The sequence below is a fragment of the Montipora capricornis genome, chromosome 6 (genome assembly GCF_036669925.1).
Source record: "Montipora capricornis isolate CH-2021 chromosome 6, ASM3666992v2, whole genome shotgun sequence".
Classification (NCBI taxonomy): domain Eukaryota; kingdom Metazoa; phylum Cnidaria; class Anthozoa; order Scleractinia; family Acroporidae; genus Montipora; species Montipora capricornis.
In genome coordinates, this window is record NC_090888.1 from 1,683,823 (window position 1) to 1,708,822 (window position 25,000).

At 39.8% G+C, this 25,000-nt stretch overlaps 2 protein-coding genes and 1 pseudogene across 8 annotated transcripts in view; 2 read left to right on the plus strand and 1 right to left on the minus strand.

The window, feature by feature from the left end:
- Window positions 1-10,821, plus strand: part of LOC138051266 (uncharacterized) — a 12,506-nt gene extending 1,685 nt beyond the window's left edge. For 2 of the 4 annotated variants that reach the window (XM_068897443.1, XM_068897444.1), the window contains exons 2-5: window positions 925-2,409; window positions 4,278-4,613; window positions 5,172-6,779; window positions 9,041-10,821. In XM_068897443.1, coding sequence (XP_068753544.1) covers window positions 2,325-2,409; window positions 4,278-4,613; window positions 5,172-6,136 — 1,386 coding nt within the window. In that variant the 5' untranslated portion in view covers window positions 925-2,324 and the 3' untranslated portion in view covers window positions 6,137-6,779; window positions 9,041-10,821. Of the gene's footprint in view, window positions 1-924; window positions 2,505-4,277; window positions 4,614-5,171; window positions 6,780-9,040 lie in introns of all 4 variants that reach the window. The other 2 variants (XM_068897445.1, XM_068897446.1) reach the window with 2 other exon arrangements.
- A 209-nt stretch (window positions 10,822-11,030) lies between these two features.
- On the minus strand, window positions 11,031-16,125 carry LOC138051270 (uncharacterized; annotated as a pseudogene).
- Window positions 16,126-18,372: 2,247 nt separating this feature from the next.
- Window positions 18,373-25,000, plus strand: part of LOC138054584 (galanin receptor type 1-like) — an 8,227-nt gene continuing 1,599 nt past the window's right edge. Inside the window, exons 1-3 of one of the 4 annotated variants that reach the window (XM_068901087.1) lie at window positions 18,373-18,601; window positions 22,617-22,731; window positions 23,393-25,000. The exon at window positions 23,393-25,000 is cut by the window's right edge and continues 1,599 nt beyond it. In XM_068901087.1, the coding sequence (XP_068757188.1) occupies window positions 23,439-24,455 (1,017 nt within the window). In that variant the 5' untranslated portion in view covers window positions 18,373-18,601; window positions 22,617-22,731; window positions 23,393-23,438 and the 3' untranslated portion in view covers window positions 24,456-25,000. Of the gene's footprint in view, window positions 18,602-19,012; window positions 19,027-22,313; window positions 22,498-22,616; window positions 22,744-23,392 lie in introns of those variants that run through there. The other 3 variants (XM_068901086.1, XM_068901085.1, XM_068901084.1) reach the window with 3 other exon arrangements.

Below are 25,000 nucleotides of genomic sequence, written 5' to 3' on the forward strand. Positions count from 1 at the left end.
GATTTCTTTAATATTCCAGTTTTATTCTTGGTTGGTGTTGCTGTCATATAATGTAACGGAGAAGGATGTTTTTTAGAGAGATCGAGCTTTGCCGTTCGTTCTTCTTAAGTTAAAGGCGCTATGTCACGCAAAGTGATGTAACTTCATGACATCCAAAATGATGTCAAAAAAGTAGAATGAAAAATGGCAATAAACACTTAATACTGTTGAACAACATAATATAGCAAAAGGAAAGAGATCTAGCATGGTGGACACAAATGGACAAGATTGAAACGGATTACATTTGGGAAATCTTGAAAAAACATTTTCAAGTTTATGGCAAATCGCCAGGATAAAGGTTGTTTTCGCTCAGAAACTTCTTGTTTGCGATGCAATGATAATTTTATCAGTAAAGGAATTCCACATTACCCTTTTCGAGTTCTACACTGGTGTGTAACTAAAGATTTCCCTTAATTAAACACCCTAAAATAACGTGACGTAGCCCCTTTTTAAATATTCACAGTAATGAACACTTATAGCATTATTTACGAGAGAATTCCACTGGCTCCGACGGAATGATTGGTTATTGATTGACGGACAAAGTCAAGTAAGAAAAAATACCCTAAAGGAATTGAATGGTAGAGGTGGAATGGAAGTAGGGGGAATCAACATTCACAATTAACAAACAGAGTTGTGTCAAGAATGAGGTATTTTGAAGCTTAGCTTCAGTCTGTAGTTTTCCCATCCGGGCGCGAACAAAAGTCGCAAAATAGTAAGCTTCTTTTTGCTCGGTGTCTCCCTCGGAGCGCGGCATTTTGCAGAAGTCGCAACTCGTCATTCGTATGGGGCCCTGGGCTCCTGTTAGTGGAGCGCATTGAAAGTGTGGAGACAGAAAAGCATCAACTTATCTATCGACATCACTGCTATAATTTTCATGTTTTTCAGACAAGCGCCTCCTCTGGTGACGAATTATCAAAAGTGATTGGAGCGACAAACAAGCAAAGCAGTGCAGATGGACGGAGAAATCAACCTAATTTTAAGCTTTGTCCTCCTCGGAATGATTGTCGTTGTTCTAATTGCCGTCCTTATTCTCACGCGATTTATTCAGCAGCTTGAGAGCATCATAAATAGTCTGAACCCAAACTGCAAGGCTACTCCTGCTTTCAGAAACTCGGTGAATGACACTGAACTCAATCAAAAGGAATCTGCAACCACCGGATTTTTCCGCAAAAGACCCATGTCTGGCATGAGCCCCTGGATGAAGGGCTCTATGGAGAGTGTCGTTGATGTCCCGTCACGACAAGAGTCCCCTAAAGAAAGGTTCCTCCTTGATGATAACGTTTTGGATATGAGGACAGTTTCATTTGAAACATTCCAAATAACTCATGATAATTGACTCAGAAATCAACTTAATCAGTCATAAAAATTATATAAAAACAATTACTATAAACCAGTTTCTATTCATTAATTTAATTAAAACTTTAACTTAAAAGTATAAATATTATTTCGAGGCTGTGGAGAATAAAATCAGGCCGCTCACCATTGCAACAAAGTGGTACCTTATGACTAAGAGAATAAATTTGATATGTAGAAATAGTTGGTTTGTAACCAATCTATAGAGACAGTGATAAAGATGGTGCAATTTAGAAGTGACTGCTGGTTGATGAACAAATGGAGGTTATGAGAGATCTGCTGTTTTCGTCCAGCAACATAGTGGCGATGATTTAAGGTAAAAAGCACCTATTGGGCTGTTAAATAAAGAAAGGCCATCAACCAGCTAATATCGTTGTGCGAATCGCACTATGATTTCTTTCTTCAGTTGTTTGTCACATAGATTACATACACGGCAGCGTTTGGACTTCGTAGACGTGGTGGCGTTGACGGGGATTTGTCTGTTTTCCGAAAGTTATTCAGTTTCCTTAGACGCCTGCAATTTTATTGTGTCAAATAAACTGATGAAATAATTCAAGTTGAAGGCGAGAACATTGCTTTCTGCTTTGGCACCTATGGCGGAAAGACATTTTTCTTTTCATTGGGCCTTCTTTATTTCGTATAAAGATTTTTTCATCTAAAATTCACAACTATTTAAAGGCTATTAGCGTCTCCCTCTCTTCGATTGTTTATTTTAAACCAGCACAGAGACGCCATTAGCTTTAAAGGTCAAAATTTTGTAAGTACGAGTGATCAGAATCGTCGTACTTGGCCACTTATGCCCTAAAGTCCCGAAGGACTGGGACCCAACAGTGGGCAGGAATGTCACCAAGTGACACAATTGGTACGCAAGGTCGGAACTTTGATATATCTATTCATGAAGAACGTGAAAATCAACATATCAAGAGCTCGTCATGAAGGGGTTATTCCCCACGATTCTTATCTTCATTGCTGCCGCCAGAGCAAGAAAGAACCACAGTGAATTTCTGGGGACAAAAGGTGTTTGATTTGATCGTTGCTTTAATTTCTGAATTATTGTCTGCTTTTAAAGATTCAGCAAGGAGCACCAATTATTGTCACAATGGGAGAATACGGTAAAAAATCGAAAATATTTCCACCTTTAATGACTCTACTCGTAGTTATTACAATTCGCTTTTTAAGGCTGCCGTAGCCCGGCTTATGGAATACTATGGTCGACGGACTGACACAAGCCGCGGGGAGAAAATTTTCGGCGTTTATACAGATGTGGCGATGGAGCCTAATCTGAAAATTTATCAGGCTTGCAATGGAGGCACGAGTCGTTATCGACCTTTTATCTAGTGAAACGATAACGGTAAAATTACTGAACGTCTTTTCTCTTCGTTCAGTGAAGAATGCCGAGTGATCATTCGCTGTAAGAGCACAATGAGAACGTTATCTATAATCTTTCCTTTCTTTTCGGTGGGTGTTGTTGGATATTTAAGACCTGTTTCTTCCGCAGATAAACAAGTGATTCAGGGAAACAAAACATTTCACTGAAATCAAAGCAGAGGGTATTAATATCAGTCTACTGTGACAATGCTTGGGATCAAGAGAAAATTTTTGTTAGCAAATATAACGAGGAAAAAAAGTGGTGGCACCTGCGAGTTTAATTGTCATTTCAAATTAACAGTCAGTTCTTCTTTTTCAAAAGTATGCCAGATTAAGTACACAAATGGCGACAGACTTTAAATTATTGTATTCTACATCCGGCGCCCCCGATGATTGGCAGTCACTTCGGCGAAGGGTGTTGATTCAGCTGCCAGGCACAATGAATCAAGACAGTTATATCACTTGAATCATTATTTTTTCAAATGAAAAGAGGCAAAGATTTCATTTGAAAAACAGAACGTCGTTGTGAACCATTAAAATCAGTGGAGAACATCGTGGAAGGAGTCTTCTTCCCAAACGCACTATGACACACCGTGACTTGACAACGAAGCTTATCATTGGTCACCCGTGTTTCTCCCACCCGTAAGATGGGCCCGAGAACAGGCTCACTTGTGTGAGGTATTGCGATGCCGGGTCCGTTGCCAAAATACTCACATGATCCCCTAAAACAGTTCTCGGCGGTTACGAAATGGTGCTAACGACTTTACACGGGCAGTTGCAAAAAGGCTGCGACACTGAATCGAAAATTCACTTCTTCCTAAAATCCCTTTTCCAGTTCAAAAAAAAAAAAAAAAAATCAATACGCCCCTCTCTCCCCTCTCTCCTTTTAAAATGTTGATATTCAAACTAACATGCCAAGTGGAGGTGGAGACAATTTGCTTGAGGGAGGGGGAGGGGGGGAGAGGGGTGTGGATGCACTGACTTGAATGACACGCCGAGTTGTACGGTTATTAACAGTGAGTCTCAGCTCAGTCTTTTTGCAGTTGCTTGTAGCTCCAAATTCTGCCTATGTGCTCTGAATTGATTCTCGACATCTTTGCCATATGTCACGGGGCGCGCGATATCAATGGGCATTTTATATAGTAATCGCCCGAATTTTGGAATATCTTCAAGTTAACGCTCTTAAATTTCTTACTGTTTACTAAAACTATTGAATCGCTTGCAAGGAGACGTCAGTTCAATCGAGTGGCTACGAATCAACATCATCGACATTCAAAAAGCAAGAGGGGCAAAGTGGATTGAACGGCGACGAAATCTTTAATATTTCCTTCACCTTGCGACCAGACTTTGCCCTTTTCGTTTTTGATAATTTTGATTCGCTGATTAGATCAGCCTTTTACAAATGAAGCACTTAAAGCATAACATATACTGAGTAATCGCACAAGCGTGTAAAGTCGTAGACTTTTTTGTTTTACTTTCTCGCTAATAGTGCGTGGCTTTTCTTTTCATTACCGCAGTTCACATTCGCTTGAGAAGTTCATCTCTTGCCTACGCCGGACGAGTGGAGATTAGCAAAGACGGCGAGAACTGGGGCACGATTTGTGATCAAGACTGGGACTTAAATGACGCGCTTGTTATCTGTAGGCAGCTGACCTATTCCTTTGCAGAAGCCGCGGTCCCAATGGCTGGTTTTGGTAAAGGCTCCGGTTCAATATTCATCAGAGATATAGATTGTAAAGGGAGTGAATCGACAATATTACAGTGTAAACACGATAGCTGGGAAAGCCATGACATCAACAAGTCATGTGACCACAGCATGGACGTTGGGGTCCTGTGTTCACCTCCGAACAAAAGTAAAGTCACCAGTTTCTTGTCGTTTTATTGTCTCTGGACTCTTTGTTTCTCCAACATGACCAACCCTCACCCAGATGGCTCGAGAGCTCATTTGGTAAACCTTTCATCGGCATCGCATTGAATTAATCTCATGAAGGGCTGAATATTAATTCCATGCTCGCCTTTCGTTACTTCCAAATTAACGTTTCTAACGTAACCCTTCCATGTACTCGTACATGTTCATTGCCGTGACTTTAACATCTTCAGTTTCCACGGCCTGCTCCCGTCTGACCTTGTAGCTCAGTCGGTAGAGCAGCGGTGATTCTAACGCGAAGGTCGTGGGTTCAATTCCCACCCTGGTCAGAGTTTTTCTCTGTCCTTGTGTGGGCACACATGGATCCACATGGTTCATATAGGGCAGAAAACTAGCACTTCACATTGCACTCTAATCAGTTCAGTCTGTTCAAATATAAGTGCTACACGGCCAACGTTTGCAAAAACGAAACCCTTCCTAAGATTTTCAAAGTTTTGGTCTGTCAAATGGCTGTATTGTAACTCATATGATTTGCGTGTTGCAGTGTTTTCGACGACACTTCTGATAACCGTCCTGGTGTGCGGTATGGCTCTGTCATATATTCTCAATATCTGGTTAACTTACTACATTTGCTGCAAGACGAAAAGGAGGAGAAAACGCCATTTGACTTTAGTACAGCAGAATAAGGCTCTTGCACGAATAACAGCATCCCAAGGTAGATTGGAAAATCTGGCTTTTGAACACGATCTAGATGAAAATAACTCACAACCGGGTAATCAGGAAGATCCCGGACAGAAAGGGATAGATGATACTCCGCCGAAAAAAGCCTCTCAAGTGCAGCATGCTCCGAATAGTGATAACGCTGGTTGGCAAGAAGAAGAAGAAGAACCACATGTCTATCAGAGAATAGAGTCGTGCTTGTCCAATCCGCCCATAACAAACTACAGTTTAATTTCGGAAACCGATGGCCATCGCCCCTCTGTCAAGCAACCAATAACGCAAACGCCACCAAAATCGACGTACCAGCCTCTTTCTCCACAATTAAGAGCGAAAACGAAGAACGACAAGAAAGGTGACAATCAGCAAAATATCAACTTGTACCAGCAACTACAGTTAAAGAACGAGGAATCCCAGTCCTCCTCTGCCATGCATGATAACGGGAATAGGATAAATGACACAAGCTTCCCTGATTACATAGAAATTATAAGTGATGAAGAATTCGCGAACATCACCAAAGAAACGACAACTCCATTATTCGAAACAGAGGTTACCAAAACGACTCCAAATGAATCGTTCAAACCAGCACCAGGCTCAAAGACTCAACTTAAACACAACCAAAGGGCGCTTGCTACAGTCGTAGAGCACCATCAGGCACCCGAAGAAAACGATGAACCGGATTACTTGGAGCCTGTGGATGATGGTAAGACTGTAAAAAATGAGAACGTCTTCAGCTTCGTTGAGGGTAGCACATTCCACATTGAGAAGAAAAATTGCAAAGCTTGCACTTAGTATATACGCTGTCTCCGATACGGCAAACGTATTTAAAATGATTTAACGTTCAGCTGTGTTTAGACCAATTTCCAATCGCGTTCCTAGAACCTCCGTTGCCTTTGTCCAGCGGAACGACCGCTGGTCAAGGGAGCGATGACTCTGGGAACTTCCTGTTCTCAAAACTTCTCGACCAAGAATTTCTGGGATCTGTCTCCTGCAGCAATTCACCTTCGTGCTGCTCTTGTGATATACACCTTTTAAGAGGAGGATATGCATTGATATTTTTTGCGGTGGAGTACTTTCAAAAAGAAATACCGTAAGATTAAATGAATTGAGACAGGGCGAAATGCGAGCAATGTGTTTGAAGAAGAAAAACATGTTGTCTGTCATCAGTTGCCGGTGTCATTACTCAAGATGGTCAAGGCTGTGATGAACGGTATTTCTAATTTCGGTTTGCTTTCAATCTGTTGATGCATCGAACCCTGACCGAGTAAATATCGATTTATTTAAACGGTGTCTTGAGAAGCTGTCAACAAAATTGATTCAAAAAGCGCATATGGCTAAAGTATGTGTTCATTCACACGTAACACGCCAAAACCACACCCAAAACAAAGCTTCTTTTGCTTAGATGCGACAACCGCAGCTCCGATTCCACGTAATTGTAAGTACAGAAGATATTTTATGGGGGATATGAAATGACCTTATATACTTTATTTACATTCAAATCACCTTTGTGTTACAATTGCTACCTATAAACCTTAAATTAGTAATGATGCTCTTATGATTTAGCCAAGATCAGTACTTAGTCTTCGAGCATGCATGACTAATTTGGTACTGTTCAACAGTGCCTTAAATCTCCAAGATAGGGACGAACTAATCCAGAGCGTGCGTTCTTGCAAAGCAATATGTTAACAGTGACGATAGTCGTTAAGTTTAAAGATAAATTACAAACACCGTGGATAGCCCTTTCAACATTTCCGCGGAACGCGGAATACGTAAACAAGATGTTCACTTCATCTGTTTCAAGTAGCTTCACGGTAAATCAACAGTACCATATTCGTGTGCCATTTTCTTGATCAGAGAAATACCTACTTAGAGCATCATCGTGTATGCAGCTAAAAAAATTGTTTATGAGGAGCGGAAAAGGGGTTGGTAGTTTTAGCATTCTCGCCTCCATGAGTCATCACTTTGCGATTAAATCTATCACTATGCGACCCTAAAATATGACCCTCTTTAAGGTAGAATTCTTTGCATACTTGACTCCGGACGTCAGGAGACCGCACACGGGGTATGCCTGACCAAATGAAAATAGCGCTAACTAATCCAGTTTGAAAGACACAGTTACTGTAATAGTTGTCCTCAAATGTAAATGCGACGAACTTGTAGGTAAATATACCACTTCTTGGAATATGAAAGGTGTAAATTTGCCTTCTTAACATGACTTTGGTCTAGCAAGGAGTAAATCCTTGCTGAGGGATCCCAGTGCTTTGAGAAATGCCCCGGGGATAACTTGGCAAGGTATCAGACCGGAAATGTCAAGAAATACACCTGCAATTAAATTAGATTCGATGAATTTTTGCTCATTATCAGGTATGCAGTAGATATTTTGGTCGGTTCGCTCCTGCAGATCCTTCAACAACTGAATTTTATGCAAGGTTCACAGAATTTCTTCAAATTTACTTGTATGGGAGGCAAGGTCGTTCAAACTTTCTTTTTCTAGAGCTCAACGACTTTTGAGTCAAAGGTATAGAATTTTCATTAAGTTGGCTGGGAAGTAATCATATGAAACCATGGTTTCGCAAGGGTTAACCGTCACTTTAGGTTTCTCGTTTCATAATCTGAACCTTCAGGCTGAAACTGGATCATCACACTAAATAAAACACATGTACATTCTCAACAAATAGCTTTTAATATTAATGAAAAGATATTGAAATGTTGATCATTCGTTCTTTTATTGTCATCTCATTTTCGCTACTTAAGACATAATCAGGTCCAAAAATGTACTGAAGATAACCATAAATTAAAGAATGAAACATATGTGCTTGAGAATGTTCGGTATCAGTATAACTGGATGCAAATGCTTCCTTGAGGAATGAAGTCGTCACAGGGTGTGCCCTCATATAAGTTGTGGAACGAATCTAGCTCCAGTCTTAGATCAGAGAGTTTCCTTCGACACGAAGGACAAAACCTTCTCCAGAAGAAAGAACTCCCTACCACGTCCTTTGGCTGGTCATAAGAAGTTGGTCGGCTGTGCTTTGCTTGTGAGGTTAATTAAACGCCCTGCGGCAACCCGGGTAATATGGCTGAGCACATGCGTAAGTCTACGCGGCATCTGTAAAAATTTAAGACCAAAAAAATGTAGATTTTGGTGTTTTCGTGTGGGCACGTTTCTCTTATGATTGGTTTAAAAAAACTCTTTTTTTCCACTAATTCACTTGCCAAGTTGTTATCGGATACTTCAATAAGCCAATCACATTCAAAGATGTAGTTTCACTCAACCAATCACATTCAACGTTGTAGTTTAAATCAACCAATCACATCCTTGGTTTCAATCACCATAGAAACAGTGTACAGACTCCAAAATCGGGGCTTTCTTTCTTTCTTTCTTTCTTTCTTTCTTTCAGAGCGACATTAAACAATTTACGACTTCTTTGTCAGTCTTTTAATGCAAATTTTCCCTTTCTTTCATAGCTTAGCTCTTCTTCTTTTCTCGGAAATTGTAAATTTTACGATTAATTGGTAAGATAAACAAAACGGACTCCCGCTGCGCGGTCATCCGATTTTGTTATCACTCGTATGATGACAGACAGAATTGGACTCCACTCAGTCCTATTACCATTACTAATCATAACAAAAGTTGTTTCTTTTTTGGCATTAAGTAAAGTCGAAGGACTGTTTTTCTTCATTTTCTTATGTTTTTAGTTTGGATTGCAACTACCACTGAAATATCTCTTAACCTCCACTGAAATGAATCGCAATGACGATAGAAAGGATCACGGGACAGAAGAAGAAGAAGATGACGATGAGGAGGCAGAAATTATGGAAATAAGAGGAGTGGTCATGAAACCGGGAATAAAGTGGAGCGTAGCCTGGGAACGGCACGTGGTCGATGTTTATACGGGAATTGAAATTTATCAAAACCTCAAGATTCCTTTTGGTCAAAGCAGTCGCAATGTTACGCGTATGTTGGAAGAGAGCGTGGCAAAGGACAAACGAATGACCATTGATTACCGGATTGCGGACAAGGAAATTCTAGAGGTCCGATATCGCTAACAAACTTGTATATCCAAAAGTCTGGGAACCTAAAAAAAATTACACACTCAATTATTTTGTTCCGATAATATCTAAGAGTGTAGTTTAAAGGTGAAAGCGATGCGTTAAATGCTGACCAATTCATCGCCGGCTCTAGTATGCTTTTGCTCACGTGGGGTCGAAATGTTTAGTTCGAGATAACTCTAAATACGTTTCTGTCATTTTTTTTTGTGTAAAATGAAGGCTTCCACAGAGCACTTTTATAACACTGGTAATCTAAAATTTCATGCTTGACAGAAAGTGCAATCCAGTCCATCTTACTTGAACAAGGACGCGAGAAATTAAGGACGTTCGCGCCCATTGCTACTGCGCATTTTTTCGCGCATGTCACGCACACGTCATGCATCGCAGACCAACGCAGGTAAACACGATGATGCTAAAGGCACAAAAATTTTCCAGAAGAATAGAACGTGAAAGTATGTGGGATCATGGGATAGCTTTGGATCCAGGTCTTCTCGGAAATGTCACGCAATGGCTTGACAGTGCGAATAAACAATCGCTTTGAGAACTTCGCAGCGATTTTACCCTCTTGAATGCTCGGTGACCCCCATTTTCCTTTCCGTAGATCCCTTCCTTTCTTGATTTTGTCCATTTTAACAAAAAACAAAAAAAATCTGTACGTGAGAAGTTACAAATATTTGGCCTTTTATGCTCTCGTGCGACCGAAGTTTTCTTTCTTAGACTAATATGTATCGTTTTTCAAGGTCTATTTCACCTCAGAAAAAGACATCAGCTGCAAAGGTTAATTTAGTTATATTCGTTATGTTGAACTGAGTACGTTTACCTGATCTAAATTTCACTAATGTAGTATTTTTATTGCTGACAGTTGTAAGCTAAGATCGTCTTAAAGTAACGCAATCTTCTAAAAATGTACCTCATGATCTCGAAAACGAGCATGGTGACCACCCAATTTTTTTTTTGCCTTTTTGGCAAAAGTAGCTCATTACCTTTCTGCGTGGCAAGTTTTAAAAAAATCTGTACGTGGGAACGTTTTGGGCGCGAACGTCCTTAAGTGTAAGTGAGAGACGATTGCAATTAAGCGAAAGATGCGCTAATAGGACATTGCATGATGACGCCATATGACTACAAGTACCAGAATCCTTCAGGTTTCGCTTCTCTCATGTTATTTAGAGCTATTGTTATTTTTGCCCCACTGGGAATACAAAATTTAAATATGAAAAGAAAAACAAACTGAATTGTGGTAGTTGTAGTCAAATGACGCCATCGTGAAAATTGCCTATTACATATGTACTCAACTCAGTTTTAATTTACACATATTTTTACAATTTGTGGGATCATTGCTCAGGAGGTATGTAACGTTTATTTGCAATTATTTTTGTAAGCTGTACATTGAAGCGACTTTTGTTTATTAATAGTCTTGATAAAAAACTGAATTAGACCCTTTTTTTAAACTAAGGTTCCATTAGTTTGCAAGCTGTACCAACCTGGGTGACACCCAGTAAGAGTCTTATTTCTCCTTCAAAGAAACGGAAAGAAAAAATATGCAAAATAAAAAGAATTCAAGGCGCAGAAACAAAAAGTGGGAGTGAAAAAAGTGTAGCGCGAGATGAAAATCGAGATGAGAACAAGTTTTGGAGAAAGCAGAGAGAAACAGATATATTCGCCAAAAAATTAAGGTAAATATGATCGCAAACCGCATCTTTTCTGGCTTCCAAATACTGGTTGAATACATTCTTTTTATAATACGTTCTACTGACGGTCGACGAGCCTCTTGAAGTCTGTCGAAAAAAATGGAAGACTGTAAACAACAACGACAAACCCCGTAAAAGACGGTCAGAGCCAGAGATGCATGGCTTGGCTTAAGCTCACACTATACCCTCTCACCCACCTTCTAAAAATGACTTGAATTTACATGGAATGTATTTATTTTCCCGACTTTCCCTGACCCCCCTAAAAGGCTTGTGGTTGTGATTGGATAATTTGAGAACAAGACAGATACGGTAGTTTAATTAGAAATAAATCATAAATCGCGGTGATAAACTTTGTGAAGCAATTCATTTTTATAAACTACCGGTAGACTTCTTATCACCGCGGTTTGTGTTTTATTTCTAATAACTTCTTCGACGGCCGAGTTTATAAGACAGATAGTTTTTACCTGGAATATTTATCTTCCCGTCTCCATCAGGGTCCACAAGTTGTAGGATTTCCTGCAGTTCATTTTCTGTTACGTGCCTACTTCCCGGCATGCATCTTAACGCTGTTTCCAGCTCTGCAGAATTAATGTACCCTCGCTCCTCTGAGTCAAAGACCCGGATGGTGTCAAGCCCATGCTCTTCGCGTGCCTCGTCCGCTATCAAGGATGCCATTATTCTTAAAAACTCCGTGAACTTTAATTTTCGGTTTACTGAAATAAATTAAGTGACAGAAGTAGAAGTACAATCAAAGGCTACGATTTTCGGGAAAAAAGTGTTGTATGGTGATTTTCAATGGGGCAAGCTGCTAAACATGACCCAACCATGCAATGTTGGGCAAAATTCATCGCTCGATATTTAATGGACTCAATGTCATCCAAAATTTGATGTTAAAAGCCCCAATACAAACGTTTTCCAACACAATACGGCCAGCTATGTAGGTACAATTAGCCGGGAAAACTGGAACAGTTAACGTTAGCTTGATAAACTAATCAATCAATCAATCAATCAATCAATCGCAATCTTCATTTACGTTTCTAGACATTCTAGCGCCTTTATGGCGCTTATTTGGGGACACATTCTGGCCAGACCTCAACACCGGGAACTCTGTGCCCTGCTCTTATCATTTACTCTGTGGGATCTTAAACTTCCCGCAGTGTTCAACACTTAGGAGAGGGTCTCAATGGGGGTGTAGCAAACACGGTACACGGTTAAGAATTTCGCGATTTCACGGAGCACGCTTAAGTTTTACATCAAATAATTGTTCAGAGCTTAGGAAAAGCTACAAACAACACGGTTATCTGGACAAAATAATTCACGACACACGGTTAATTTTTTGGACGTTTCACGCCACACGCTTAACCCCATTGAGACCCTCTTAGGAACAAGGGTTATGAGACGTGACCTACATAATAAATAATAATAACAATGATGATAATACTAATTTTTTAATAACAATAATAATAATAATCATAATTGGCAGTGCTAATCACCCTTTACTTGCAGTATTTAGGACTGAATTGCGAAAGGGCGCAGCTCACAATATCCGGCTGAAAGCATACGAAGGCGCCTCTGGATGCCGCTATACAGTCCATGTTGATGTCGGAGCACAGCACCACAGCTAGATGTTAATTATCTGTGAGTCGATTTTGATGAGGGAGGAAAATCGGAGTACCCGGAGGAAAACCCTCGAGTCAGGCTGAGATCAACTGAAACTCAGCCCAAATGCAGGCTGGGGCCAGAGTTGAACCCCAGCTTGCAGTGGTGGTAGGCTCGATAGATAACCACTAAGCCACCCTTTGTCCAAGAAGACTTGAACTTCTAACCATTCGCAGATGTAATTACAAAGGCAGCACTTTCTCCTCAGTTATTTAAAGACGCCGAGTGTTGATCAGGCCGGAGTTAGACTCACGACCTCGCGCACGCTAGTCCCATGCTAAACCAATCCTCCATGTAAGTGTATAGTTCTGAGAAGGAAGAAGCCAATAACATCATAGCTCACCCAAAAGACAACAAATATAGCATCACCAACCAGATTATTCGTACAATCGACTGGATACACTTTGCCACTTGACTTCGAAGATAACTAATAAAACGACCCTGGAAAATTCTTCTTACCTGTGAGTCCCAGTTCATTCATGTAACACCAGACCGCGGCTTCAAGGGGATTGTAACCAAGTGAACGAATCAGAGGAAATACATCGTTGACTCTGATATTTCCTTTTCCCTTGACGTCGTGTACGGAGAAGGCATCTTCGTAATCTGTTGTTTAAATACTTCATATGAGTATTTCTTTGTTCATTCAAGAGTTCATTCAACGTTTATTTCAGTGTAATGGGCCACCTGTTTTGACCAACCTCGATCCAAGGCTTTTCCGCCATTAATTGCAAAAGCCTTGGGAACGAGATTGGGGTTTTTATAATTTGAATAGCGTCACATGACCTGCTGCCTTCCTTCAATTGTCACGCAATCCTGCCTTAAATACCTGACTTTGGCGTATGAAGCCAATACGCTAGTTACTCAAAGTACTCACAAAACTGTTAAGGCACCTTCAATATCCTCGTCGCTGAAAGGTGAAGAATCTCGTCGGTTTTCCTTTTTAATTGCCTCGTAGATAATTTTCTATTTTGAAACACGAGAAAACAAGAAAGCCAGTATGTTAAACTATCAACAACTGTTGTACAATAATTTAAGACCTGCCATAGATGTGAGGAGCAACTAATGAAGCAACGTAGCGGGGAGTTTCAGAGACGCCAACGCTACGAAACAAAAACGCTATTGGTGTAATGAAGAGTTTTGAAGCAAGCAACCGTGGACAATCTTCCTGTCGGTGTACGTTGGATCAATGGCTTGATATAATCGGCGTAATTTACAAGTTGAGAAGCTAAATATTTTGGGCAAGAGCCGATATGTACAACGTAGATTTGATTTTAGTGGTGTAACGGCTATATTTCGGTTGGCAAAACCAGCCTTCATCAGGTACAATGAGAGTTGAATGAAGGGCTGAACGTGCCGCTCACATTTAAATACACTTTTCTGGGTCTTTTTTCTTTCTTTCTGGGGGCTCACTTTCTACCAAACGCCAGACTCAGCGTCATATGTGGGTTGAGTTTGTTGGCTCTCTACTCTGCACCGAGAGGTTTTTTCCGGGTACTCCCCGGCGGTTTTCCCTCTCCTCAAAAACCAACATTTGACTTGATTTGCTTTCATTGTTAATTTCAGTTTACAGTGTCCCCAATTAGCGCTCCAGCGTTAGAACGACTAGACACTTTAATAAAGTTCCTTTCCTTTCCTTTCCTTTCCTTTCCCATCTACCTTTTGAACAACATCGGACGGGTTGCTAGTCAGGCTCACCAAGTTTTTCAAAACAGGATAAGTGATACACAACTCAACACATGACTGGTCTCAGTCAAGTCTAATGACTTTAATGCATTGGGCATTTGTACTTTCTTTCGCTTTTGCAAAATCAGATTCCGGGATACTCAGAAGACAAATGTGTGTTGGGGGGGGGGGGGGGGTGGGATAGTAAACTACTGTACTGTACCTGTCTGTTAGGTGCGTCTGACCATTCCTTGAGCCCTCCTCACTGCTTGTTGTGCGCATGTCAATTTTACTTTTGTGACGTTAAGTCCGTTTATCTTCAACCAATCAAATACAACCTTGTTAATGCAATATTTTTAGTAAAAGACATTTCTAAAAATTACTTCTAAACATTCATAGCATAGACCTCATTCATAATGGCGGCCAAATAAAATATCCTTTTGTTTTCATGCTAATAGGCCTTTCTAGTCTCGTCACTGTCATTATATGCTCGGAAAAAGGACTGGAACTAGTGTTGTTGACGTCTTTTCCCGCTCTAGTCCGCCGTCTTGTATATTAGCTAAGGTACTCTTTGATTGAAAACGTTGTGTTATCACATATGTCTGCGTGGTCTTTTTACCGGCAGCTACGACGAGCAAATTTCAAAAGAATTTTTGTTTCAAAATGAGGGCAGTAGGTCTAATTATTAAACATAAATACAAAAGAATTTAAAGGTGCTCGCTATTTCTGAAAGTGGTCTACAGCAATGGGCGAGTGAATCAACTTACCGACAAAATCCTGTCCCCAGGACTTAACTTTTTATCCGCGACACTGCCAGCGATTACGTGTTTGACAAAAATTCCCGAATCGCCAGGGATGATTGAACAATCAACTCCTCCGTGTAATAAGAAGCCCATGTCTATTGCACGATCTGCAAATGAACGAGTCGCGGATACACATGTCTCAAGAGGTTGAGGTTCAGTTTGAGATCATATTTTTTGTCAAAAATGATATATGGGTACACCAACAAAGTAATAAAATAAAACAATCCGGTTTTTAAAATTAAGACATTGTTGTGTTGTTTTAAGGCTATGATAAAAGGGCTAGAGGAGCCAGGAAACCTTTTCCTTAATTTTCGTTTCCAGGATCATTCCGAAAAAGAATCACAAACAACTTTACACAATTACGTAAAGACATTAAGTGCAGTGTTTTGCATTAATAAGACATTCGCTGATACCTCTTTTGACTGCAAAAGCAAAGTTACCTCAAGGAATGAATCAGTTTTTTACCTTCTGGGCGTTTTGCAAATTCAATCGTGACGTATTCAGATTTGAAATCAGTGTTTCGTTTGTACGATGCCAGCAAGGTTTTCATAACATTTACTTGTGAAACCACTCGTCTTGTGGTAGGCAGCAGTGCTCGATTCTTCCCATTCTGCGGTTTGTCAGTCATTTTGTGCTTCTCTTGGACAAATCCTGTTGCCTTGGAGTCCTGCTTTGTGTCAGGTTTGGATTGGGTCGTCTGAACAATCAAATATTTGTTCTGTATCAGTTTAGTCTTAAGAGAAAAATATATTACCGACATGATATTCAAGCGTTGTTATTTCTAAAGGGCGACCGTGAGATACAGGTTATGGAGTAACCCGGAACCAGGCCGATAGCTTCAAGCGTTCCAACCAAGGGTCGTAATCTTTGTCACCTTTAGACTCAAAGACTTTGCTTGTTCCCAAAATAGTGCTCTCTATTCTCCTGTTATCCCCGCCTTGTTTCCTGAACCACTGGGATACTCTTTGGTATGTCCATTTTTTACTCCCATCAAATTTCTCCGTGCGATGATCGGTACATGATGGCCCACGTGTGTTAGTACTGGTGAAAAAGAGGCAAAACAAGGTCTTTAAATTCTGAAGAATAAAAAAAGATATAGAATCTATTAGTACGCCGCAACTGCCATTGAGTCGGCGACCGAGCGAGCTATTGCTTTTGCATTTACTGTCTTTTTGATTACGAAAAGGACGGGGGGATGCATAGCCTGCAGGAGCCAGGAGCCCATGAGTACGTAGGAACCACCCTATGCTATGCACTATATTCTTGAGTCAACCTTTGCACGTATCTCTCAATTTTTAGAACTAACCCTTCAGCTATGAGACTCACATTTATATCAATTTACATCAATTTTCACAATTTGCATATATAGATCGTTTTCACGTGACGTCACAGCGGCCATGTTGGTGTACAAGAACAATAGACGTTGTCTCCTTTGGGAACCAAGGTCTATTTTTATGCATATACACCAATATCGCAGCCAAGTCACGTGAGTGAGAACCATCTATGGTACGCTTATAGACCACTTTCATAAATGGCGACCAACTTTACATTATTTTGTATTTATGTTAATTAGACCTTCTGCCCTCGTTTTAAAACAAATATTCTTTTGAAATTTGCTCGTCGTAGCGAGGTTAGTAGGGCTTATTAGCATTAAAACAAAAGAATAATTTATTTGGCCGCCATTATGAAAGAGGTCTATAAGTTCACAGCACAATTTAATAATTTCCCAGAGCTTACAACATAGCAAAATCATGGAATCTTAATTTTGTTTGATTTACATTTGCTTAGGTTCGCATCATTCAAAACAGTTATTGGAAAAGACCGATTGTAATACAACTTCGACGGGAGGTCCTATCGATCTCTGACCTTCGTTTTACTGGTCTCAGGAAAACCCAAAGAAAAAGTAAGTATTGATGTAAGCAAGGTCAGAACATTTTAATATGATTTGCAGAAAATCTTTTTGACCTCAAAATAGGATGAAGACAGCTAAGGCCGGGAATGACATCATCATCTCAGTCTCTTTCCATAGTTGTTGTGTGTAATCATCCTTTTGCAATTTTGAAGCTGACCATTTGACCCACATTTGATTCCATTTGACCCACAACATAATTTGGTGTTTTCGTCCACCAAAATGGCGGCGATGACTTCACGTGAAAACCTCCTATAGATCGTTTTCACGTGACGTCACAGCGGCCATGTTGGTGCATGAGGGGCTAAAGACATAACACAAAAGGTGTTTCGTATTCAGAAAAGTGTTAAAGCATTCAGGATCGATCGGATTGTACTGTGAACCGAGTTACGTTAATCAGAAAAAAGTAGTTAAGTTTTTATTGGTAGGTAGGTAAAGTCTGCCCATCAGGCCGGCGCTTATCTCCGGTTTCCGAAGCATGAAGCGACTAGGAGTATTTGTACTCCCCCCTGGATGGGATGCTAGTCCATCGCAGGGTTACCCCCAGCATTGAATTCGCCGGTACTCATTTATACACCTGGGAGGAGAGAGGCACCGTGAGAGTAAAGTGTTTTGCCCAAGAACACGACACAATGTCCCCGGCCAGGCCCCGAACCCGGACCACTCGATCCGGAGTCGAGCGCACTAACCATGAGGCCACCGCGCCTCCCACAATTGAATGACCATATTTAGGGGCGAGATGAATTTTGTGGGGAACACAAATCTATTTCGGTTCCTTTGCGCGTATCGACTGTGGCGGTTAGTGCTGGGACACGGAACCATTTTTCGTTCTATAGGATTTATGGATTAACTCTCTCACCTGGGCAAAAATGGTACAGGTCGCCGTCGTCTCTCGCCGACCAGCACTACTTCGACGCTCCTCGCCGCTGGTGAGCGAGAAGACCTCTGGCATCCAGGGTAAAATGTCGAAGGAAAGTTTTTTCAGCTCTTTCGAAGAGAGATTTGTCGCCTTAAAGTCGGTAACTTTTTGCGGGAAAATGGTGATGACGTTCCGAAATTCGGCGGGTCTGATCTGCAGATCGCAGGTCGCTGGTCACAGGTTGCAGTCATTGTTTCACCAATACAGAAAGTATCCTAAACATTCTTAAAAGCTAACCTTAGGCAATTAGGCCTAAGGTTAGCTTTTAAGAATGTTTAGGATACTTTCTGTATTGGTGAAACAATGACCTGCAACCTGTGACCTGCGACCTGCGACCTGCAGATTAGACTCGCCGTCCGAAATTCTGGTAAAAAAGGGGACGAAGCTTACGGAATAACTTTGGTTGGCCTCTGTGGGGGGATTAATTCAGCAGTCTTCGTCTGAATGTCATGGATTTCTGTATTCATGTTTTCAAATGAGTTCAGTGGAGGCAGTAAACAATGTTGACGTCGGGGAATTCGGTGCTGGAAGCCTTCCCGGTATACAGGCTCACGCTCAAACGTTTAGGTAAAATAATTGCTGTTAAGTTCAATTTCATGATATCAGGATATCATGGTAGCAGCTAGGAAATTGATAAGTCTGTGATTAATATTGAATGTCCCTCCCTGTGACATGCTGGGAAATCAATTAGCCCGGAATGAAATTTTACACAGCTACAATTGGGCATTCTAAATTTCCCAGTTCCTCAGTTATAAAGTTCCATCAGTATAAAACTTAAAAATGGTTTACTTTAAAATCAGAAAAGAACCAATTCACCGTTGCTGTTGAGAAAAGTGTATGCCAGGCAAAACAAGTTGCATCTCGGTAGCCTGAAAGTTAACTGACAAAATAATTTGCCTGTGTTTAAATTGACAAATATACCAATACATCAGTAACGTTTCATGTTTAACCGGAGAATTCAGTAGGGAAGCGGATGTTCGAAGGTGTAATGGGTCTGTAATAGCTGTTGAGTTTTATTCCTCAGTTATCGAGTTCCATAAGTATAAAACTTAAAAATGGATTGCTTTAAAATCAGAAAAGAACCAATTCACCGTTGCTGTTGAGAAAAGTGTATGCCAGGCAAAACAAGTTGCATCTCGGTAGCCTGAAAGTTAACTGACAACTGAAATAATTTCCCTGTGTTTAAATTAACAAATACACCAATACATCAGTAACGTTTCATGTTTAACCGGAGAATTATGTTCGAAGGTGTAATAGCTATTGAGTTTTATTCCTCAGTTATCGAGTTCCATGAGTATAAAACTTAAAAATGGTTTGCTTTAAAATCAGAAAAGAACCAATTCACCGTTGCTGTTGAGAAAAGTGTGTGCCACGCAAAACAAGTTATATCTCGGTAGCCTGAAAGTTAAGAAATAATTTGCCTGTGTTTAAATGAACAAATACACCACTACATCACTAACGTTTCATGTTTAACCGGAGAATTAGGGAAGCAGATGTTCGAAGGTGTAATAGCTGTTGAGTTTTATTCCTCAGTTATCGAGTTCCATGAGTATAAAACTTAAAAATGGTTTGCTTTAAAATCAGAAAAGAACCAATTCACCGTTGCTGTTGAGAAAGTGTGTGCCACGCAAAACAAGTTATATCTCGGTAGCCTGAAAGTTAAGAAATAATTTGCCTGTGTTTAAATGAACAAATACACCACTACATCACTAACATTTCATGTTTAACTGGAGAATTAGGGAAGCAGATGTTCGAAGGTGTAATAGCTGTTGAGTTTTATTCCTCAGTTATCGAGTTCCATAAGTATAAAACTTAAAAAGGGATTGCTTTAAAATCAGAAAAGAACCAATTCACCGTTGCTGTTGAGAAAAGTGTATGCCAGGCAAAACAAGTTGCATCTCGGTAGCCTGAAAGTTAACTGACAACTGAAATAATTTCCCTGTGTTTAAATTAACAAATACACCAATACATCAGTAACGTTTCATGTTTAACCGGAGAATTATGTTCGAAGGTGTAATAGCTGTTGAGTTTTATTCCTCAGTTATCGAGTTCCATGAGTATAAAACTTAAAAATGGTTTGCTTTAAAATCAGAAAAGAACCAATTCACCGTTGCTGTTGAGAAAAGTGTGTGCCACGCAAAACAAGTTATATCTCGGTAGCTTGAAAGTTACGAAATAATTTGCCTGTGTTTAAATGAACAAATACACCACTACATCACTAACGTTTCATGTTTAACCGGAGAATTAGGGAAGCAGATGTTCGAAGGTGTAATAGCTATTGAGTTTTATTCCTCGGTTATCGAGTTCCATAAGTATAAAACTTAAAAATGGATTGCTTTAAAATCAGAAAAGAACCAATTCACCGTTGCTGTTGAGAAAAGTGTATGCCAGGCAAAACAAGTTGCATCTCGGTAGCCTGAAAGTTAAGAAATAATTTGCCTGTGTTTAAATGAACAAATACACCACTACATCACTAACGTTTCATGTTTAACCGGAGAATTAGGGAAGCAGATGTTCGAAGGTGTAATAGCTATTGAGTTTTATTCCTCGGTTATCGAGTTCCATAAGTATAAAACTTAAAAATGGTTTGCTTTAAAATCAGAAAAGAACCAATTCACCGTTGCTGTTGAGAAAAGTGTATGCCAGGCAAAACAAGTTGCATCTCGGTAGCCTGAAAGTTAAGAAATAATTTGCCTGTGTTTAAATTAACAAATACACCAATACATCACTAACGTTTCATGTTTAACTGGAGAATTAGGGAAGCGGATGTTCGAAGGTGTAATAGCTGTTGAGTTTTATTCCTCAGTTATCGAGTTCCATAAGTATAAAACTTAAAAATGGATTGCTTTAAAATCAGAAAAGAACCAATTCACCGTTGCTGTTGAGAAAAGTGTATGCCAGGCAAAACAAGTTGCATCTCGGTAGCCTGAAAGTTAACTGACAACTGAAATAATTTGCCTGTGTTTAAATTAACAAATACACCAATACATCAGTAACGTTTCATGTTTAACCGGAGAATTATGTTCGAAGGTGTAATAGCTCTTGAGTTTTATTCCTCAGTTATCGAGTTCCATGAGTATAAAACTTAAAAATGGTTTGCTTTAAAATCAGAAAAGAACCAATGCACCGTTGCTGTTGAGAAAAGTGTATGCCAGGCAAAAAAAGTTATATCTCGGAAGTCTGAAAGTTAAGAAATGATTTGCATGTGTTTAAATTAACAAATACACCAATACATCACTAACGTTTCATGTTTAACTGGAGAATTAGGGAAGCGGATGTTTGAAGGTGTAATAGCCGTTGAGTTTTATTCCTTAGTTATCGAGTTCCATAAGTATAGAACTTAAAAATAGATTGCTTTAAATATAAAATCAGAAAAGAACCAATTCACCGTTGCTGTTGAGAAGAGTGTATGCCAGGCAAAACAAGTTGCATCTCGGTAGCCTGAAAGGTAACTGACAACTGAAAAAATTGCCTGTGTTTAAATTAACAAATACACCAATACATCACTAACGCGTTTCATGTTTAACCGGAGAATTAGGGAAGCAGATGTTCGAAGGTGTAATAGCTGTTGAGTTTTATTCCTCAGTTATCGAGTTCCATAAGTATAAAACTTAAAAATGGATTGCTTTAAAATCAGAAAAGAACCAATTCACCGTTGCTGTTGAGAAGAGTGTATGCCAGGCAAAACAAGTTGCATCTCGGTAGCCTGAAAGTTAACTGACAACTGAAAAAATTGCCTGTGTTTAAATTAACAAATACACCAATACATCACTAACGCGTTTCATGTTTAACCGGAGAATTAGGGAAGCAGATGTTCGAAGGTGTAATAGCTGTTGAGTTTTATTCCTCAGTTATCGAGTTCCATAAGTATAAAACTTAAAAATAGATTGCTTTAAAATCAGAAAAGAACCAATTCACCGTTGCTGTTGAGAAAAGTGTATGCCGGGCAAAACAAGTTGCATCTCGGTAGCCTGAAAGTTAAGATATAATTTGCCTGTGTTTAAATTAATTTGAAATAAAGAGAATAAAGAAATAATTTTCCATTCTTTAATTGCATGATGCTGGCCGTTGTAAACCGTGCTTTAGAAAATATTTCAGATTGATTTCCTGTGCCTCTGGACTATTTTGACACATCACTCAAAATTAATTTAAAGTAATTTGAGTTATTTGTCGTCATTAAAACTTTATGACGAATTCGGCCCAACAAATATGTCGAGATTAACATCTCTCTCTCCCTTTGTCTCTCGCTCTGCCTTTTTAGTGTGAGTCTTGTTACAACTCCCACTGAGATTTTGGTAAATTTTTTTTACCTAAACAGCGGGGACCCACATTCCTGACCCAAGTTAAGCTCCTCATGTAAGAACAATAGACGTTCTCTCCTTTGGGAACCAAACTCTATTTTTATGCATATTCCATGCATACATTTTGTATTGTTTTGTACACCAATATGGCAGCCAAGTCACGTAAGTGAAAACCATCTATAGTACGCTTATAAGTTGACAGAACAATTTAATAATTTCCCAGAGCTTACAACATAGCAAAATCATGGAATCTTAATTTTGTTTGATTTACATTTGCTCAGGTTCGCATGATTCAAAACAGTTATTGGAAAAGACCGATTGTAATACAACTTCGACGGGAGGTCCTATCGATCTCTGACCTTCGTTTTCCTGGTCTCAGGAAAACCCAAAGAAAAAGTAAGTATTGATGTAAGCAAGGTCAGAACAATTTAATATGATTTGTAGAAAATATTGTTGACCTCAAAATAGGATGAAGACAGCTAAGGCCGGGAATGACATCATCATCTCAGTCTCTTTCCATAGTTGTTGTGTGTATCATCCTTTAGCAATTTTGAAGCTGACATTCCATTTGACCCACAACATAATGCGAGTACAGTGCAAGATACTTCCGGAATTTGATGAATACCCAATGATAAGGGGTAACCTGGTCATGAGTTCAAGAATATTCTAGACTCCTTTCTTTTTAAAGTAGTCGAGCTTAAGATTTAAATGAAATCCTCAAAATGCGATCTCTTAATTTGAGGACAAACTTTAGCCTGCATGCACGTAAAAGGCTCAATGGCGATCTGGTGAAGAAATTCGAAATAAAATGCTCGTTTATGGCAAGGAAAAAATACGGCGTAAAATTGTGGATGAGAACGAGAATGAGAAAGTGATAAATCGCTAGGTGACATTTACAGTTTCCACGAGTTTTCCCAGGGAACTATTCGCTACCCAAAAATGCTATCTGAGCCATTTGAGTGCCAAAATGTGACTCTAGGAGGATTTCAGCTCCCAACCCTTCCCCCCGTCCCTTTCTTTCCTTGGTTATTTTGACTTCCTTCCTATCTTCCTGTAGACTCCAGTCAGTCAGTGATACCTCATTTTGGAAAACATTGGCACGCATGGCTTCCCAGTCGAGCAACATTAGCTCCCAGCAGCTGAGCCAATCAGACCAGTACACTGAACGGACTATGACGTTGGTTATTATTTTCATTATTATTAGTGTTGGTATCATCGGTAATTCAATGGTCATAGCAGTGGTGAAGGCCATCCGTGGGATGAGATCAACAACCAACTATCTCCTGGTCAATATTGCTGTAGCAGATATTATTACGCTGCTCTTTACGATTGTACACTTAATTCTATCAAGGTTCTCGTCTCCATCTTCCTTCACAAGTGCTGCCTTAAATTTCCTTTGTAAATTCGTTTACACCAATAACGTGTCTTTGGTGTCGTTTTTAGTGACAGTGATGACACTGACGTTGTTAGCAATAGAAAGGTATCATGCCCTTGTGAAACCGCTGACATCATCTCGCAGACTAACTTCTGAAAGGATTGCCTGCGTTATTACAGGAATCTGGTCAGCCTCCTTTGCTCTCGTGACGCCACTATTCGCTACTACTAAACCTGACGATAAGGAAATCTGTAGCTATGGTGATGCAAGGGAGGGTATAGTAGTCTACATCTACTGTTTTGTAGTGATTCTTGCCCTTGTTCCTTTTACGATAATCATGTTTTGTTATTCGTTTATCATATATGGCATGTACATCAACAAAACCATCTTCAACAACAACGGAGAAAGACGAGCAACACGACAGGAAATCACAGAAAAGCGAAGATTGGTGTGGCTTTTGATAATTCTCACATTGATATTTTTTGTGGCTTTTATTCCTTACGGAATTTTGCTAATTATGAAATACAGCGAGGTAAACAATGCTTTCATCATTGATCTCCACTATGCGACACAGTACCTCGCGCTTCTCAGCCTTGCTGTAAATCCTTTCATATACACATTTGCAAGTTCTGGTTACCGACGGGGCTACGTGTTTCTCCTAAAGAAAATTGCATGCCGTAATACCACGGTTAATGCCATCGAACTTCGTGAAATGCAATTACGGACTTCCGTACGTACCATGTAACCCTACTCTCTTAGATGACGAAAAGTCTCCTAGAAGCGAAAAAGAAAGGCTGCGTCCTCTAAAAGCGAAATGTTGGAGTTGATCCCGGCGGCTTAAGTTATATTGAATTGCTCTAGTTCTATGTATTACAGTTTCACTTAAATTTTAAGGACCCTGGTAGAGCAAACTACAGCAAAAATCATGCCACAATGATGAAAAAATATTTACAGACAAAATAAAATCAGTCTGAGAAATATTGTTGATGCAGGAAATCGAGGATAATCAGAAATTAAAGACATCATAGAACAGAAGTGAAAGTTAATTACATTTCTTTTAGGTTTGATAGGTAGAGTCATTTTAATACCCAACATGTACTAGGCTTACAAAGCCTAAGGCTATGAAAATGCTGCGTAAATTGTTCTTAGAACAGCAAATAAAATAGGGACCTTTAGACCGGAGGACGAAGACGACTATGAGTACACTGTACCAGTTTTTCGTTCTGAGCACGCGCACTTTGAAAAATGTCGGCCTCTTCGTCGGCCTCCAAACCTTATGCTCATGCTCAG